The sequence below is a fragment of the Oxyura jamaicensis genome, chromosome 3 (assembly GCF_011077185.1).
Source record: "Oxyura jamaicensis isolate SHBP4307 breed ruddy duck chromosome 3, BPBGC_Ojam_1.0, whole genome shotgun sequence".
Lineage (NCBI taxonomy): Eukaryota > Metazoa > Chordata > Aves > Anseriformes > Anatidae > Oxyura > Oxyura jamaicensis.
In genome coordinates this window covers 80,610,198-80,630,547 of record NC_048895.1, presented here as the reverse complement: position 1 = coordinate 80,630,547, position 20,350 = coordinate 80,610,198, and the positions used below count along the sequence as shown (strand labels likewise).

Sequence of the window (20,350 nt, the reverse complement as noted above, 5' to 3'; positions counted from 1 at the left end):
AAGAAAAATTAATAAATAAATCATTAATCACTGATATTCATGGCTTGAACATCAGGTACAAAAGGAGGCACACCATTTATCTCCATCTAATTAGAATATTCTAGGACTACAGTTGAATACTCGAAGATTAGCATTCACAGCACAAGCTACATAATACGCATTTTAATACATTAACTCTTTATAAATAAACAAAAGAGCTTGCTTAAAAGACAATCTGTTCAAATATTCAAATAGTTTTATACGAATAATTAGTTAAGCAGTACTTTTCAAAGTGCTCAGAATTATGAGCATAAAAACTTGCTCCAAAACCGTGAAACATCAAGTCCGGTATTTCAAAAACTGAACTTTTAATGGCGTGGTATCACATTGGAAGTACTCTTTAACCATCTAAGAAAGAGACACAGAAGTAACAGCTTCTATTTGTGTTTTCTCTTTGGAGTCATGACTCTGTTTTAGGCAAATATAAATGAGACCACAACCTAGAGTAAGAACACATTCTTTGGCCATTTGAGTCAGTGTGGATCCAAGCTGGGGATGATATGACCCTATTGTTTCTATACTTTGATTCAATGAGAAGCAAAAAAAAATAAAAACAATGACACCCACACCAAACGAACCATTAAGATTTAAAAAAGAAAAATATATATATATATATATATTTCAACCTATCCCAACAGGTGTGAAACTGCTCGATCTGGTCTGTAATATGTATCACTATTTAAAATAATACTTTCTTGTACACACTCAAGAGTAACAATGCTTATACACAACAGTCCCAGATACTAGTCTAACACCTGATGAGACTGCACTGCCTCGCTTGACGTGCAACCTCTTAGTGAAGAGAGACTTTTCCTGACCCCTAACCAGTACAGTTTAAACAGAACCAACAGGTTACCTGTGACTCCCCTTGGACTGGCTACTGAAATCTGACAAATCCTATTTTGCTGCAAGACCGCCAGAAAGTCTAAGCATGCTCTCACTCAATGGGTAAAAAGTGAGAGAAGGCCAACACATCATTCAACAACATGTCAACTGGTAGAGATCACAAAGGCAACCTAGTGATAGAGCTTCTTCACCTTAAACCATCTTGAGCTAGAGTGTCTTTACCTTGACATACCAGACACACTAAATATGGGTAAAGTGCCCTTAATCAGACCTCATCCAAGTTGTTTTTCCCTCCACTCTCAAAATAAAAACTCAAATAAAGATGCTATTTTCATCTTTTCTAGCACTATGAAAAACAGGCTTATACCAGTCTTGTAATCCTAACTAAGATTATTGCTCAACAAGACTACAAGAGAATTATTAAAATGTATCTACTACAAATCCATCTTTCCAGTCCCAAAACACATCTTGCCTGCTCCCTACTCCCCATTTCCTCTCGTACCTGAGTACACAAAATAAAACCATGAATTAGGCATCTGCTCTTTCAGAAAATTAAGAGGAATGCCATTTACAATGCTGTAAATTCTACAGATTGTTCTATCAACCATTAGAAAGGCAGTTAATACCATTTTCCATTCTAAAAAAGCACAAATCAAGTAGGTGCAAACTTAAAAAAAGCCTCACTTTGTAATACAGAATCGTATATGTGATTTCTCTATACTCTTGGGGAAGCTTGACATTATGTTATCATTACACACTTAAAAGCTCAACTGCAGGTGTTCAACAACTGATTAGTACTGTAGTGCTCAAAAGCTATTTATAGCATTTAACCTTGTTTGGAGCGGGGAAAAAAGCTATATTACAACTGTTTTTTTGTTTTGTTTTGTTTAAAAAATAAATTTCACAACTTCAGTTTTCCATCCGGAATATAGGTGATCTCCATTTAAGTATATTCTTCAAAATAAACCCAGTGAAAGAAATCCCATGTGGATTCCGGACTTATCCTAAATCAAAGTTCTTCCAAATGTAAGAAGCAAAACTACAGAACTAGTTTAAAAATGAGCAAGTTAAAGTTAACTAGCTCTTTAACAGAAAACAATTATAAAGGAGGAACACTAGGAGCTATACCATAGTAAATAAACTATTTCCCTCCCAAAGACCTTAAAAATGTAGCATGCAACAAAACAGGGCAGAGTTAGGAATAAGGGAACAGCAAGTAAGGTTTCTGGTGCAAATCTTCTCTTTAAATACGATCCCATTTTGACAAAGTTCCAATGGCGTAATAGAAAATCCCTTACCATTACTGCTTTGAGACATTCAATAAAAATAATAAGTGTCTGATCAGCAACTGTCCTCCCCCACCCACAGAATGTATAACCAGCATTCAAGAGCCGAGGCTTTGCCCATTGCTGACAGTTACATAAACACACATTTTGAATAGAGCTTTTTTAATGTGGAATCAAACCACTTGAGTTAAGCCCACTTGTTCAGAAAGACTGTCACTCCTATAATAAATTCATCTGGACATGAAAAGTCTGTTTAATGCAGATCCAAACCTAAAGCCCTCAACACTTCTGTCCTTCAAAATTTCAGACAGTAAAAAATACCCCAACAAAGGAAGGGATATACAGCATTACCAATCAATGGTGAAAAGTTGATAAATATTTGAAGTGTGTATATATATAATTTTTTAGATAAATGAGGACAGGAAAGGAAAAGAAGGTGTGGTTTAAAAATACCCAGATAATTCTAGTGTGGTTTCTTCACCCCATCACATCCTTCAGAGGCAAACACTCCTTCCTGACCCCAGGACTGGAAACATGTACGACACTGAACACGATGAAACAACAAGACATGCAAAATGCAGCATAAAACAATTCCTTATCTGCTACCCATCTAGGACCAGGAAGTAAGACCCCCGTGAGAAAAGCTTTTTACTCATAAATGCTTTTCAGGGATCAACAGCCCTGAACCCTCCTCTTAGCAGCATTTCTGAAGCCATCTGACAAATATCAGAAGCCTATTTTTTTCCTCTTTCTCCAGTACATTGGGGAAAAATTCAGTAACATTTGTGTAAGATTCCACTTCAGGCATTTTCCAGCACTGGCCATAAACCTCCATACTCATGAGAATCTGTTCATGTCATTTGTACGGATCTGAAAACTAATCTATGTCTCCTTCTCTGGAGATATTCAAAACCTGCCTGGATGTGATCCTATGCAACGTGGTCTAGGTAACCTTGCTTGGCCCGAGGGTTGGACTAGATGATCTCCAGAGGTCCCTGTGAAAGCATCAGTCTGTGATTCTCTCTCATTCCCAGAGTCTCCTTCAAGTTCAACTCCACCTTAATATCTTCTCTCCCATGAGACAATCTTTCTGTTCTCCAGACTTGCTTGCATGACAAGCTGGTCTCTCATTCTTAATAAAGAGTACTCGGTTGCAGTTTGTTTTTTTATTTGGATTAGTACTACTCTCTCATCTTCTCTGTCTTTCATTTGGGTTACCATCTCAACTTTCTCTCTTTGTCCTGCCTCTTTGGGATGATAGCTTTTCCATGAATCCATCCATCCATGTCTTCTTTATTCTTATGTAGACAAGTGACCTTTCTTCTTCTATGATACCTTATTTTGGCCTAGTTCCTTTTACCTCCTAATTTTTAAGACAGAAAATCCGTTTCTCAGTTTTCTGTGGTTTTATAGAGTTGCTCTTCAGCAAATGATCACCTTTTTGCAAGTTACCTGGATCTCAAAAGACTTCTGGATAACTTTTCATAGTAGGAATCTGATATTTCTCCATTATGCAAGTACGCTTCATCTGACTATCTATAGGACCAAAGGATAGGAAAAGAAGGTAGTATTTAGTCACAAATTCAGGGACTGTGTTCATCACCTTCTAACAACATGTGTAAGAAGGTTCACCCAGTAGACATCCATCAAGTAACAGTCACAAGTGTTTGAAGAGGCTGTAGCTGGAATAACTTCAAAGTTCTTCACAAAAATGGAATATCTCCTAAATTTGTACAAAAGGCTATACTAGAGACATCAGGGAAGCTAGCACAAGTTAAATAACTATTGCGACTTATCAAATAATAGTAACACATATGCTTTGGATTAATAAACACAGCTTTAAAATTTGGCCACCAGTTATATCATACACTTAGGTGTAGCTTTAATGTATTTTCTATTACAGTACTATCAAAATGAGAATTATTTAGCCAACAGCCCTTTTTCAAAAATGTAATTTGCTAATTATTTTTTTTTTAATTACTAACTTCTTAGATGTTTCTGAACATTGTCTAACACACCTTTTAGACAATTAGTAGAAGTTCTTATAGTTACTTTATCTGCTGTATCTACTTCTTTGCATATAGGTATCTGTAAGCCATCAAATTTATAACAATATTCTTCAAATATAATAGTCTTTGGCAAGAACTACCTGTTCTGCATTTCTTCTAAATAGCTGGCTTACCATAATTGAACAGCCATAGTACTAGCAGGAAATAATAAACACAATCCTAGAACTGCATGCATACAGAGGTGGAAAATAAAAATGTACTCACATAAATGTAAGAAAATAATTCACACCCCTTAATAGCTCGCAATTTGTTCAGGTCACATTTTACCATTACAAACTCTAGTCCTCTTTGACTGTATTAATTTGAATTATTCTATAGACATTTTAAAGCTTTTTATTCTTCTTGATGGGAACAGTCTTTTTTTCAAAACTGGTGTCATTACTTCACCAACCCTACTCCTGTCTGAACATTCAGCTCCACTCATTAGAACAAACATCTGCTACAAACATTATTAATGAGATACGTATCAAGGGATAGAGCAAGCCGCTAACCACCTGGGCTAATCACTTTACAGTACAAAGTTGATAACACTGAGTCATACAGTACGCCTTGAACATACTGTAACAATTAGCTTATTCAGTTAGCAACTAATATTTCAGCAAACCCAGCCCTACAAAATTGGATGCATTTGTAAAGCCATCCATACCTCGTAGCTATCGCTAATATAAAACATACATTTCATATTAAAAAGCCAAAAGGCACAATTTTAGTAGTGGAAAATTTGTCCTTTGGATTCCGGTGCCTCATGAATAGATTAGCATAAAAATGATTTTATGATAAGACACCAGAGGTTCGACAACTGTTCCAATAAATATACAGAATAGAGATCACGCCAAACCAGGCAAAGTAACTGCAAACTTAATAAATTTTTTAATAATAATATGATTCTGGAAATGTTTTTCCCCCAAACAGAATGGCTTCCATATAATGTTTACACACAGGCAAAGAGCTAGTAAAAAGGAAGTGTTTTCCAAAGAGAGACGATGCTAAGTGAACTTCAAAGGTCTTTTATCTTGAAGATCATTTTTCTAAACCTGAGATGAACACATACATGCCCACACATAGGCATTTATAAACAAGCTTGCTACGTTCTTTGCTGATGACATCTAGCCAGCTCAGTAAAGGAAATCCTGAGGGATTCCGCAGATCAGCCATGAAGCGTCTACTGTAGGCCTAGCTGAATCGCCTTGTAGACGGCGCTGGCTCCAATAGGAGTTAGGTGTCTCCCAGGCCTGCCTGGAGACACCTGCCTTTGGATGTCTTCTCCATGCTGAAGTGTGCTAGTGCTCTGTGGAGCACTGTGAAACACATCACAGTCCTCCCAGGTAGACATACGTAGACATGAGGTCAGAGCACAACAGCCTACCGTGCTATACACCAGGACTTTCTCACATGCTTCTGGACACCCATGGAGGCAAGACAGCCCTGAAATACCGTCTGTCCTTATGCAGTTTAGAAATGCATAAAATAAAAGCGTGCTGCACTGTCATTTACCAGAGTGTCCTTATAGTACATTCTGTGGGTATGTACTGCATGCTCCTACAGACAGCGCAGGAGTATGCGGCAGTGGTTGAGAGAACAAAATTTGAGAGAACAAGACTGAAAAACCACCCTGCGCAGCAAGGGAGAAATAATTTATCCACACTGCATTTCCCTTTGGAGTGAACATGTTGGTTTGCTCCAGAAGATAACATGGAGGAAGAACAAGACGCGTGCCTTGGTGGTGCTCATGGAAGAAGGGCTCTGGAAGTGAGGCACGGAACAAGCAAGATCACTGGTGTAGACACATGCACTGCAAATCAGGACGCAGTAAGCAAGGGTAAGTCCAAAGATTTTGAACCAGGGGGTCCATTAGAATAGTGGAAGATAAGTTTTGACCAAAAAAAAACAAACTCAGAACTCATACATTTCAATAAGTACGTAAGATGCTGCTCTAGTAAATTTCTCCAAAATGTTTTACGGAATCACTGTCAAATAATTTAATTGATCAATCCACATTATTTAGTCAGTGCAAGATGATAAATAATGTTCTTTTGTTTAGGGAAACACTTTTTTAAAAGTTATTTTCTTTTTTTATTATGGGTAGAAAAATATAGCAATACTAAGAAAGCAAGAATGTTCAGCTCCAGTTGAAATCAATGGGAATAAGGGATGCCTTTGGAGAAAAATGTAAGTCCTCAATGAAATTACTGATACTATATGCCAGTTAGGGCAATCTACAAATAAGGGTTTCAGCTTTGAAACCTCTGGAGAAAACTACTGCTGAAGGAATAAAATGCAAATATTTAACAATGGTGAAATATAAGAAGTTTGGCTAGGCTGAGCAAATACTGTTATTAACCCCTATGAGAGAGTTTTATTCAAGTGAGAAAGCATAGTTTCTCAAGTGAGAAAGCAAGTTATTAGTTAAGTACCTACTTTTCTGTATGTCCAGCCAGTCTGATGAAACAGCAGTACTCTTTAAACCAAAAAAGACAGACAAAACAACAACAACAACATAACATTGTAATATGCAGACCTTAGGCTGCTGCGTCTGTAACGCATTTAACAGAATATGTTCAAAGATACACGACAACAGTGGTTTCATTTCCAGATAAAGTGAATAAGGTATCTGTAAACGGATCTCCAGTAACTCATGTCTTAATATTAAATTCAGGAAGGTCATGTCTGTCAACACAAACATTCAAATAATTAATGAAAATCTGTTTAATTACGCAGGGAGACTGGACCACTGAAGAACAACAAAATAATTAGAAGCACACCCAATGTAAAAATGGCCAGTCGTTTTTCATTGTTCATTAGTGTGGCTATCATACACAGTGCCTACATGACCAAATAACAGCTCAGGTTTTCGTCTTTAATCGCTTTCATAACATTCCTTCAGCTGAATTTCATTAACACTGGATCTGTGTAGCACCAGTTTCTTCTCTGAGTATACATATCATCTCCGTAACTGTTTTATTTATTTTTATATAACTGAGCAGTTCCCTCAGTTTTATTCTTAATTATTCTTTCTGAATTTTAAAATGCAGGATAAAACACCCCAAATACTTCAAGTTCCTCTAAGAAAGTATATACACACTTTAATTTCCTTCATGACAGGCAGTCCTTGTGGTGCGCTAGTATTTCACATGTAAGTATTCCACTATTTGCAATGAATGCATCCTGCACATTTGAGTAAGAAAGAATATTCCCTAAAAGTTCACTTTTCCAAATGAATACAACATGACAAAGAAAGTTTTTTCCTATTGAACATACAAAACCAAAAAAAATGTGAAAAACAGCTTAAAATCCTTTATCTTACTATTTATTCTAAACTGTACCACACTGCATCAGTCAATCAGCCATAGTTTTAACAGATTATTCTTCAGTTGCAATGCACACGAGAGAGGTTGAGGATGAAACATTTTTTCCCCTTTAATATCAAATCGTTTTTTGAAATAATTTATTTACTGAAAGCTAAATTTTTTTGCTGTTATTCTTTCTGGAAGCAACAGGCTCAGATTATTTGAAAACATGTCCACAAAGTATCTTTAATACACACTAAAATACTAGTGGAAATCAATCCCTAAAACAAAGGCTTCCTTAAGGAGCAAGATGTCAAAAAGACAAGGGCTACCAATTCCAATATCTGAGCTGCACGGGACATTAATACTTTGCAAACATTTTCATAGTTTTAGAAGTCAACTTCATGGATAGTATATCTGGAATGTGGATTAAAAGCATAATAAATGAAAGACTCCCATCTGGCTCTTTGCATGGTCAATTTAAGTTGGCTGAGTTTATTTGTTTAGGCTCAGCGGCATTTGAATGCAGGGTGCTGCTCTGAGAATAAGCCTTGATCTCCCAACACGATGTTTCTGTAACCCAGCACTCTCAGAATGCCTGCATCAGATGAACATTGGCCAACTGTGTGCACAAGCATTTGGGTGATAAGGCCAGCATTCCCACCCTTTTCTTAAGGCTTGGATGTCATACTGAGTTTGAGCTCACTTTGTGTTTTCACATCATGCTCTGCCCAAGCCAATAAACCCTTGAAGTAAAAACAACACAGATGAGAGGCATCTGAGAGGTCTTTTTAGTGGAAGACAGCTTAGTTCTGGCTGAGCTGTGCTGAATCCTGACTGACTCCATGTGGAACTACTTGGTAGTTCTCGTAAGACATCCAATTCTCCACATTTTCCAGACTTTTCATTATCTAAGCTATTCCATGCTACGACTGAAGACACCAAACTTAGCAAAACAATGAATGCATGGAAAAACTTCTGAGAACAGCCTACATCATTTGCTGATTTGGTACTAAAACTTTGCTTTGTCGTCTCAGCACATGGAGGGGAGCGTGTCTTCCATTACAAAGTGCTGAAGCAAAACTTTTTGCCTTTATCTATATACAAAACCATTTTGAAAACAAGAACTCTTATCTCTTCACATCTCATCCATACAACTGATGTCTTCTAACTTGTGCTCATGTGAACACTGAACTCCTGTGACTGTCTATAACACGGGGCTCAAATAAGCCCAACAGTCCTCCTCTTACCACACGTACGTTCACTGTAATTGTGCTTTTTCTGCTCAAGTCAAAGTAGGTTGAAAATCTATTCATTTGCTTTAAGTGAATAAAAATTAAAGTCATTCCACTTAGCACAGATTACAATTGCTTAAGGACTACTGTATGTAAAGAACATATTTTAGAAGTCAAAATCAAACTGTTGAAAATAATTACATGCATCACACAATTTAAGTTCTTCTTGTTAGTGAGACACTATTGAATAAGACGTTCCTGTGAGACGCTACTGAATATGACCTAAGAAGTATAGTTATTAACTAGCTTAAGAGAGTGCTCACAACAAAATAGAAGATCATGATCTGAATGCTACGAGTGGCATAGGTTAAGATCATTTCCATTAATATCAAGGATTCTTGATTTTAGTGTTGAAACCAGAAATACTGAAGAAAAAAGGTTAGAGCATCACTCCCATTGGTTACGATTCCAATCATCCAAGGCCTCAAGAAAATAGTTGTAATTTCAGAAATGTTCCATATTATTAAAAACATTCAGTCCTATAAAAATAATTCCAATTTTGGAATTTCAGAATTTGACTCAATGAAGATTTGCTTGTATGAAGAGCCACAGCACCTTTTTGCAAGAGTACATGGACAACAGTGCACCCAACATTTGGGGGTCTATTTCCATGTGATTAGGAAATACTTTCTATACCTCATTCAAACTGCTGGGAGTAGAGGGAAGACACCCTGTGTGACACAGCTCTTTCATACAAGTCTGAAAGCAACAAGAGGATACCATGCAGATGATGTTCAAATCAGAATCTCACAAAACTAGTCACCTTGAGAACCCATCCTGGGGGCTGCAGCACAGAAAATGTTCTAGTCATGCTGGAGTTAGCTAATACTGAATGCATTTGTTAAAACATTTACAACCATCAACTGACCTACGCTAGTAACGGTGTTCAGTGAACAAACAGCTGGCACAGCCTCTCTCTTCATACTTCTCACAAAGCTGTTATGTGATTTTGATCAGGACCATTAAGTTTTGTTAATATCAGTAATTCAAGTAAGCACTGAAACACTAAAACTGCAAAACAGGCAACCGCAGTTGTAGAAGCTATCAAGTAGGAAAAGTTGCAAGTGAAATAAGTGTTTGTCATTCTGTATTTGGTAACGTATGGAGTTTCTTCTACCTTGAAATGCTAACATGAGAAAAAAGGAGAAATTAGATACATGGATCCCTGGACATGTTCAAGGTCAGGTTGGATGGGGCCCTGGGCAACCTGATCTAGTGGGTGACATCCCTGCCCATAGCAAGGGGGTTGGAATGACATGGTCTTTAAGGTCCCTTCCAGTCAAAGCCATTCTCTGTTAAGGATGGGTTTCAAACCAGAAATCCTAACATCAAACAGATTTGACACATCATCTGATCAGGTTGTAGTGTGTTACAGAAAAAAAAAAAAAAAAAAAAAAAAAGACCCCTTTGCAGCAAACCAAAACTACAAGTTTGAACAAAAGATCACAGCACTGTACATGCAAATACACTTTTCTGGGAAATTACAAACCGTCCATCCAACTTACGAGGTGTTTTGTTTTGTTTTTTAACATTTAAAATGAGCTTACCGTGTGCCGTCTGCTTTCCAGCTAACTCTGTATGGCTTCTGCTCCAAAAATTTAATATTTTGCTTGTCCATGGAAACAGGCTGTGCTCCAGGGAATCCAGACCTAAAAAGAGAAACATGTTTATTAATGTTCTGCAATAAGTAGTCACAAAAGGCAATACATTTTTTCACCAGACTGAAGTCACACCTTGTACTAGACTTGCTGCAAGGTTAACTTGGCAGAGTTAGAACATCTTCCCCAACAAGGTATTTTGGGAGAAGAACCAAATGTTTTTCTGATAAGAACAAAGGTATTTGTTCATGACAAAACAATGAATTATGTAGAACTTCGAAGTTTTAATTTTAGATGAAGAGAGATTTGAATTCAAACCTAGAAGCACTGGAAAAACTATAAGCTTCAGAAAGTTAGGAAGCGCTGTTAGCAACTCCCTGGTTCTTCAGCTTTATAAAGAAGTTCAGAATGAGACATTAAAACCAAAATTCTCATTAACATTGGACGTAAATCCAGGTTGGCCATAAAAATGAGTATTATACCTTACAACTGAAGCATAATTGCAGCTGTATAAATAAATCTACTGCATGAAGAAGCACTAAATTTTATACAAATACTTGGACTGGACTACGTTTTGAAATTGCATGGCAGCAATTCATCTAAAAACATTGTTATCTCCATGTAAAAGCAATCTGAAAAGCTTGTTTCTTAATATCCACTGTTGATTATTCTGTTTTATAGGACAATGTAAGATCCTCATTTGTTTCACTGTTAAGTTTTTTGAACCTTTTTTTTTTTTTTAAGAAAAAAAGTCCATCTAAGAATAATCACTTTTCATTTTTAATGAGCTGTTCCCTTCTGCAAAACTAGAAATATAACACATTTCTAGACAGCATAAATGACAAAATTTTAAGTGTTCTCGTACCCTTCCCATCCACAGAACTGCTGGCACTTTTGCTGTATTCCTCCTAACTTTGGTTGCGTTGTCACCTGGGTCACACATTTAACTGTTACACCTTCCAAGAAAATTGCACCCTAAATAAAAATAAAATTTTTAAAAAATTTAGTACGTAAGCTTTCATAAAAGCCTATCAGAACATGTCAATAAAAGAGTCAGGCTACTTTTGCAACACATGACCTTCATGAGCAATACCAAGCTTGAAGACTCCTTCCAGTCCAGCACTACTACTCCCCAAAATACCAAGAAATATCAGTTCAACTTTGCCAATAAAACCAAATATGTGAGCCATGTTATGTACCCAAGAATTAAAATGAGTGGGAGGAAGGGAAGAAGGGAGGAAATGGTAAGGGATGGGCACTGTAGAACTCTCCAGAAAGTTCTTACATCAAGCTACAGCTCTTTTTATTTGTAATTAAAATGTTTTTATTTAAAAAGAAAGCACACTAGTATGATATATTTAATTGTTAATTGGTCATATGTAATTTGCATTAGGGATCAAATTAACAATCTTTAGTACACTTAATATTATGATAAGGTAGTGTCAGACATATGTACGTGGATGAGAATCTGGACCTAAAGAGTACCGTAAGCCTGGAGAAAATCACTGTGCCTGGAGAAAATCACTGTGCTGAACGGTCACAAAAGTCCTTCTTGCAGAAGTCTTTATGACAACATTTTAAATGTGTCAAAAAAAATATGGCCTGAAAATAAGTAAACTAGACACTAAAGACAAAGTGGAACTATGAAGCATTAAATAAAGATTTTTAATCTTTATATTCCTAGACCAACAACTCAGTGTTTTCTTCCATCCACAGAAAATAGCACTAACAACAGCAAAGAAACTTAAGTATAAAAGAAATTAGCCTACTAAACTCAAGGAAACATCTTTGGACACTTTTATTTTTAAGCAAATACCTCAGCAGATGAACCTATTAAGTCTTATTTTTCTCCCTCTGAATCTTTGAGATACATTTTCAATTCAATAATTAATTTTATTCAAATCCAGACGGTAATTCCAGTACAAGAAGCTTAAACACATGCATTTTACCCCCACTTAGGTATCTAGCACATTACACGTTTCAAAACTCAAACTTACACTGTAGGGGGAAAAAAGTTCCCAAAACGTAGAAGCTATCCTGAATGTCACAGAACAGCCTCAGTAGAGATCAATAAAAGAGCACTGGAAGTAAGACTCAAACTCAGATAACCTTTGTGTTCCCAGAAAGGCTTGATGATGAGTGGAATAACAACAAATTCTGCACAACAGAGCACAATAAGGCCATCACATTGAGAAACCAATGTAAATAAAGATTTCTATGGAGGTTCCAGACCTACCAGGCTTACTTTAACAGCATATCAAAATCTCAATGCTTCTTGAAGAAGATCAAAGCATGTTTTATTTGAGCTATGAATCCGGCAAATGAAGCCAGAAGCATTTCCTACCTGTTCTCTAAAATGCCTGCAACTTGCTTTAACAAATCTAGCTCCATATTACTGATGAAATAAGCCTTTTTACTCCCTTCCCCTTCCACACACCCTTGCACTCATCTGTTCTACCCTTGAGCAAGTCTTGGAACTAAGTTGGCAAAAATAACAACATGAATTAGTAATATTCTGCCAAATTAGTATCCTAAACTAGCTCACCATAGGATGAGTCAACGCTGGAGCCAGCACAAGGGAAGCAGAAGGAACACAGGGAGTGAAAGGAAAGAAGAACTGGAGTTTTCAGTACATCCTGCATTTAGTTAAGACTGGCTCAGCTGCCTCACCAAATCATGCTCTAAGAACAGCATATCCTAAAGAAAAAAGCTAGTCCATAACCTTAATTACGTCAAGCTCCATAGACCTTTGGTGCATCACTTATCCTGTATTACTTCTGTTTGTACCAGTAGGTGCAACAGCACACAGGTGACTCAGCAGGGAGGACAGACAGCCACACATGCCTGGCCAGCATGCCGTGTGGGTTCTGAATAAGGGGTTAAAAGCACCTTGACATAAAGGAAGCTGGCTGTGACTTGCTGCACAGAACGCCAGAGTGCAATGCCAGTAGGGACTGCTACGGTGAAAGCAAAAAGCAAGGCAACAGGAAAGATTAAAAAATAAGAATAAAAAATAAAGTCAAACATGAAACCAGTGCCTGCCCTTTGAAACTCTCTCCGGCAGGTTATCTGATTGGGAGAGTTATGCACATACACAACTGGCTTGGAGCTGCTAATGTGAGAATGCATACTACAATCAAGTAACCGTGTGAAATCAGCTGCATGCCGCTTCTACACTTGATATCCCAAGTGTGACATTGTATCACTGTAACTTTGAGAAGTTTAAAAAAATTCTCTGTATGGTAAGAAAGATTAAAAAAAAAATAGAGCGCATTACTCAAAAGTACAAAAGCATTAGCTCATTAGCTTTGCAGCACATAGGAAGTATACACACTGATTTGGTTCCTGTTACCTTGCTGGGTTCGGTTGTTTGTTTCCTGTAAGAGCTTTCAACTGTTTGTTGATTTTAAAGACCTGACCGGGTGCAGCAGGGTCTCTTGCATAGGCGGCATGTGTTTGATGCACACAATGACACATATATACACACACAATTAGGTTTTGAGGGTTGAGGAAAAGTGCAAGTCTGAAAGAATTATGGAAATAATAGTGCTTACAATTGGATAAACAAGGCAAGCTTTTGTGTTTTGTTTTTTCCCCATACAGGCTTCTCCATTCCTCCAGTAGGCACTTTGTAACCTCTCCCTATAACGCTGTCGATTTTAAACAAGTAGAGACTGGGGAGAGTGAGGAGCAAAGTGCTTGAGGTCATAGGATGAAGATGAGGTTGTGAGGTGAGATAGTAAGAGAGTCAAGGCAGAGAATATTTCACTTGATTATTGCAGCCTAAGAATATGATCAACTCAGTTACCCAGGGACTTCATCCAGATGCTAGTTTAAATTGAGCCTTAGCTGTATGGCAAGGCGAGGCTTTTACAGAAAAAGGTCAGGCCTCCAACATACTCGGCAGCTAAGGCGCAGCAGTAGCAAAGCAAGGTGAGTCACCTGCGTATCGATGCTTGGTTAACTGAGTACCCCAGGGTTCGTGAGGATATTTCCTTGGTAAGGTGCCAGACTGGTGGACTTTCTGCACTGCTGTTGAGCTAACAACCCCCCACGGGGGGGTGAGCAACCTCTCAGTGAACACGGCGCAGAGACGGCAGAGCAGTCAGCTCAGCAGGAGCTGACTCAGGTCCTCAGAGCTGCTATTACACCTACAGTTAAAAGCACTAGGGGATCCAGGGTAACTACACACTCTTAGTAGCTACACTCTGCACAACCTTTGTACCATCTGTACTCATCAGGCTCTTCCCACCACATCCCTCTGCCCATCACTTCAGCTGAAGGAGAAGTTGCAATATAAAACCATGTCCTTGGGTCTGATTCTGAACCCCGGCTGGAGGGGTGGGTGGGTGGGCACAGCCCCAGCCCTATGCCCCCCTGACCCCAGTGGTTGTCACCAGGTCTGGTAACAGCCATCTTCCACTACTCAGAGACTTGACAGAGTGCAAAATGCTCCAAGACAGCCCTCCAGAGGCCAGGAAACATTCCAAAGCTTATCAGAAAAAGAGAGAGTACATATCTCCTGAAAGAGAGGAAGGGAGAGACACTGATCAGCTTAGATTTGATTCCTAGAAATAGAGGATCACATCACAAGAACTGCCTCTGAGCATGAACAAGAAAAAAAGGCAACAAAATCCTGCCGACTGTCACTCAATAACAAACTGTTCAACTAGTCATGTTTTATGTGGACTGGCAGGCTCCGCAGAATCGGGAGAAGCAGGAAACATCACATCTTTTGAGCTTGGCTTTTGATCTCATCATGTTCTCATAGATGTAACTCAGAAAACATGGGATTGATGAAACTTCCGTAAAAGAGAAAAGCAACTTGTTTCTGAGTCAGCCTCAGAGGAGTTGGTTTTTTAACTAAAAAAATGGCAAAATATTTTTGAGGAGCACTTGAAGGGTCTGATTAAGGTAAAGGAATTAATTCCACTTGCCCTAAATTTCATAATAGCAGATTCTCAGTTTTGTGAATTTGTGGTGGTACCTTTAGAAGTCAGTGCTATCCTTCGGGAGCGCGGGGGGAGTACTCTATTCAGTATGAACGAAGTCCTACACTTAATAAGGAATAAGCAATTACACAAATACACACTGGGAGGCGATTAGTGAAAAAGACAAAGAGGCAGCAACAGACCAAAACCTGATTTAGTATTATTTTGTCTTGTAAAAGGCAACTATATTGAGATACATAAGCAGAAGCATTAGCCTTAAGACATATGAAACTAATTTCTCCCTGTTAAGCACTGGGATGGCCTCAGCTAGAGACTTGCGTTCAGTTCTGGGCACCAATGCCTCAGAAAAACGTGGGTTAGCATGACGAAGAATGGCGAGCATGGTCAGAAGTATAAAAAATGGACCGTAGGGAAAAAGTTAACAAAGTGGTATTTAATGTGGGAAAAGAGCAGGCTGAAAGCAAACATGACACCTGTCCTTAAGTGCATAAAACGCTGCTGCGAAATAAAAAATAATCTTTTTCCTATATCCATCAAGACATGTCCACAGGCAGAACACTAAGTATATGGGTTAAAGGTTGTAAGAAAAAGGGATGTTAGAAAGAGAAAAATGAAGCCACTAATATTTGAATCGATGTACTTTCGTACTTAAATCTTACCCTTGCTAAGTATATCAGCCATGAGGTTTAACACTTTCCCTCTGTCGCACAGATAACCACAAGACCCCTGCCCTCAAAATCATGAAGCAAATCACTAGCAGTAACCACCTCTTCCAGACTGGCTGAGACGTAACCACCCATTTTAGAAGCATTTAATATTACACTCTGTACTTCCCATGAAATACACAACTTACATAGGAATAGAACAGATGGTACTCCTTAATAAACAGTAAAAGATCTGGGTGACCCATGAAAAGTTTGAAAGTTCTGGCTTGGAATTCTAACTTTTTGCCCTATTTACAAAATACTTGGAGATTATTTTTTTTCCCCCAAAGTGAGATTCTAAGTGTCAGCTAATATTGCTTCAATGCTATGGTCATTAGGACATCACTGAGGAAGTCAAAATGTGTTTGGATTTGCCGTTTAACACCTGAGACTAGAGCAAAGAGGCTTGCTGTTACCTGTCAGCTACATTCAGGTGATGATGAAGGAAACTGTAATAGCACTATGTTCTAACTGTTCCAACACTTTGTAAGGAAAAAAAAATGCTGTCAAAACTTTCTGACACCAAAATACAGAAGTTTCATTTAAAGATGCAGCAGTAAAGTTTCTCACATCCAGGACATCATTCTGAAACAGGCAGCATGCTAACTTCTCTTTGTGAGATATCTGGGCAGTTGCTCCTGACTGTTCATTATCCCAGCAAGATGTCTGGGAAGCATCTTCTCTACCCATGGAACTTTACTTCTATTCCCACAAAGACTTGTGTCAAACAAAAACATTTCAGCACATTAGTATCATACCAGTCCCCATCAGTTTGGCATTACACACCCCTAGGTGTTTACAGAAGGGGTCAAATTAGAAAGCCGAAAACATGTGCTGTGGGAAATCAACTGATGATGAACATTGAGCCCTTTAGACAGCAAAAGAAGTGAAAATCTAGAGCAAGAGGTATTTACCTGAGAATCATTCCCCCTGTAGATCGCTTATTTACAAGGAATCACAAACGGACTGTATCCATGTCTACTCAGTTAAGCAGCAGTCCAATCTGCCAGCCAAGAATCATGGTAAAGAATCCTCCCCGTGCCTCCTCTTCACGTCAAAGACTGTTCCTCCAGAGCTGCAAAACTGAATTATACGAATATGCATATTAACTAGATGACTCTCTTTCATGAATTCTCTAACTCTTAATTAAGTTTTAGTTATTAATATGCTTATTCGTATAATTTAGCTTTCAGCTTTCAAAAAAACTATGCTGGCAGATAAGAAAAAGCCTGGGAATCCAGTATTGTGATTCCTGTTAAACAGAACAGTTTAGCTTTATACTTGTGGGGGAAAAATAAAATAAATTAAAAAAAAAAAATCACTGGACCTCACCATCACACCTCAATTACTAATGCATCAAAAGGGAAATCAAAAAAACAGTTTGGCAGTTAAAGCCCAAAGAAAAGTTTTTAAATACCAAAGTACTACTGAAAGGCTAATGGAGGTAATGGCTATATCCCTGAATATATTTTGACTATGAATTTTTACAGTATCAGCAGTCTTTTTATTTTAGTTGATGGTCTATTGGAAAGTTTTTAAAGTTCATCTTGCTTCTTTGGACAAAGTTTGGTGTTCCTTTCAGGATAATTTCCTCTATCTTCATTCTGTAAACCATGATGAACAGCTGCAGTAACAACAAAATGCATTTTTGCAGCACGTTTCATGTGAGGATTTCCAAGTGCTTGCAAACACACCTCAGCACACAAACAAAATAATTCAACAGTAGGCGAAAAGATCTAAATCTGGTTTTGTCCTCAGTATTATTCTCCTGTACCTGATTTCTATACAAAACCAAGGTCACGGATTTAGAAAGAACTGCGCAATTAGTATAGTACAAGAATATTCCTAATACGTATTAGTTCCATACTATAATTAAATTACAGTAACTTAATCCATCAGAATTATGCAAATTTGTCTAAATAATCATAATAAGAGATCAGATTTCTTGTATTTCTTATCACTATATAGTTAAAATAGCTTTGAAAAAAAAATGATTTTCAAAACTGTCATGGGTTTTTATGATCATGTTGCTGTTTGCTAATCCTAGTCTCAACCCCCCTGGGATCTCAAAAGTAGGAATATTTATTAAAATAAGTACTGAATTTAAAAGATTTTGAGTTTTATCCGCACATGGCTACAAAAAAATATATAAGAGCTGTTCTACATACGCACCCCATAACATTTCACCTCTAAAGGAACACTGAACAATTAAGAAAAGCTCTACTATCTCAATTCAAGCTTTAAAAAAATGTTGTAATAGAATAATTTTAAATCATTATTACAGCTGAAATAGTTGAGGAGTTAAATGTTGAAGTTCAATGCACAGAACTCAAAGTTCGCAACAAGTCTACCTGTTTTTCCTGGTTAGAGACAATACTACCAGTTCCTGAATTGAAACAGCACTAGCACTTTTCTAGCACATACAACGTAGTAACACGTGACTAAGAGTTTATGAAAGTAAGTTTAGCAATTAGAATATTAAGTTCTTAATCAAAAATACCAGTTTTAGGCGTTCTTTTCTCCTTTTGCCAAAGGAAGAGCTTGATGATCCAGGTTCTGATTCTTGGCCTCCTGTTCTACCATTGTCATCGTCCTCCTCTTCATCTTCCTCAAAGCACCATTCTGGTAACTCAGGTGGTGATGGTGCATCATCTTCATCTCCATAACGACGGAATAATTCCTTCAAATAATCACCTTTATAAATACCTGGTGGTCTAGCCTGAGCAAAAGTAGCCACAGCTGCCTCAATACTGTCAAATAAAAATGGGAAAATTACTTTGTATGTTTTATTTATTAGTTAGGGCATAGCATGACTAAAATGTATTTAAAATGCATTGGCACTGAGAATTCAGAAAAAAATCCCAAAATGGTGACTGCAAAAACATTCATGATATTAAAATCATTATACTCAGATCAGCCCAGCAACTCTACTGCTCTTGCAAAAGATTTTGCGTGGTTATGTAGATACTGTATCTTGGTCTGCTTCATCTCCTAATTACAGCTAAGAGCAGCCTGCTGGTCACCTAGGAAAAACTTTTGTTGTAACTACAACTTTAATTATTGCTATAGAAAAGGAATGGATGACATGTAGGTAAGTACTTAAGAGCTGAGTGAAGAGGAAAAGAAGTCTTAATGAACAGACATTCAAGTCATAAAATTCAAATAAGGCTACCCATTTCCTCCTAAGAATTATCTTCCCTGGAGGCTTTGCCATCACACCGACAAAAATGCATACAAGTCTTTTGTAGTGACTTCTCTTACAGGCAGCTTCTCTCAAATATATATATATATATATATATATAATTTAGCTGAACAGGGAAGGGCTTCTAACTTTCAAACTTAGTTGCAGTAATAAACTGTAGACTGAATCATTAAAAAACCCTTTGAAACCAAAACTAACAGCCAAGCACCTTTACTAGCCAACTGGAGAATACTCCAGAATTTATGTCAATGAGCACAAGACACCAAGTTAGGCATGAGTGTTGATCTGCCTGAGGTTAGGAGGGCTCTGCAGAGGAATCTGGATTGGCTGGATTGATGGGCCAAGGCCAGCTGTATGAGGTTCAACAAGGCCAAGTGCTGGGCCCTGCACTTGGGGCACAACAACCCCGAGCAGCCCTACAGGCTGGGGGAAGAGTGGCTGGAAAGCTGCATGGCAGAAAGGGACCTGGGTGTATTGGTCAATAGCTGGCTGAACGTGAGCCAGCAGTGTGCCCAGGTGGTAGAGAAGACCCAAAAGCATCCTGGCATGTATTAGAAAGAGCATTAGGACCAGAAGGACCAGGGAGGTGATCGTCCCCTTGTACACAGCTCTGGTGAGGCCACACCTCGAGTGCTGTGTTCAGTTTTGGGCCCCTCACTATAAGAAGGACATGGAGGTGCTGGAGGGTGTCCAGAGAAGGGCTACAAAGCTGGTGAAGGGCCTAGAGAACAACTCTTACGAGGAGCTGCCGAGGAGATAATTTATCCTGGAGAAAAGGAGGTTTAGGAGAGACCTTTTTGAGCTCTACAACTACCTCAAAAGAGGCAATAAGCAGGGTGGGGATCAGTCTCTTCTCCCAAGCACCAAGTGATAAGACAAGAGGAAATAGCTTGTACCAGGGGAAGTTTAGGTTGGATATTGTGAAGAAATTTCTTCAATGAACAGGTTGTAAAGTATTGGAACAGGCTGCCCATGGAAGTGGTTGAGTCACCATCCCTTGAAGTCCCCAAGAAACGTGTAGGTGTAGAACTTAGTAACCTGGTTAGTGGTGCACTTGGCTGTGCTAGGTTAA

The 20,350-nt window shown here is 38.1% G+C and overlaps 1 protein-coding gene across 1 annotated transcript in view; it reads right to left on the bottom strand.

The window, feature by feature from the left end:
- RNGTT (RNA guanylyltransferase and 5'-phosphatase) overlaps positions 1-20,350 on the bottom strand; it is a 184,984-nt gene that overhangs the window by 146,058 nt on the left and 18,576 nt on the right. Inside the window, exons 6-8 of the mRNA XM_035321474.1 lie at positions 18,577-18,826; positions 11,286-11,395; positions 10,370-10,471 (exon numbers count right to left, since the gene is read on the bottom strand). Coding sequence (XP_035177365.1) covers positions 10,370-10,471; positions 11,286-11,395; positions 18,577-18,826 — 462 coding nt within the window. The remainder of the gene's footprint in view (positions 1-10,369; positions 10,472-11,285; positions 11,396-18,576; positions 18,827-20,350) is intronic.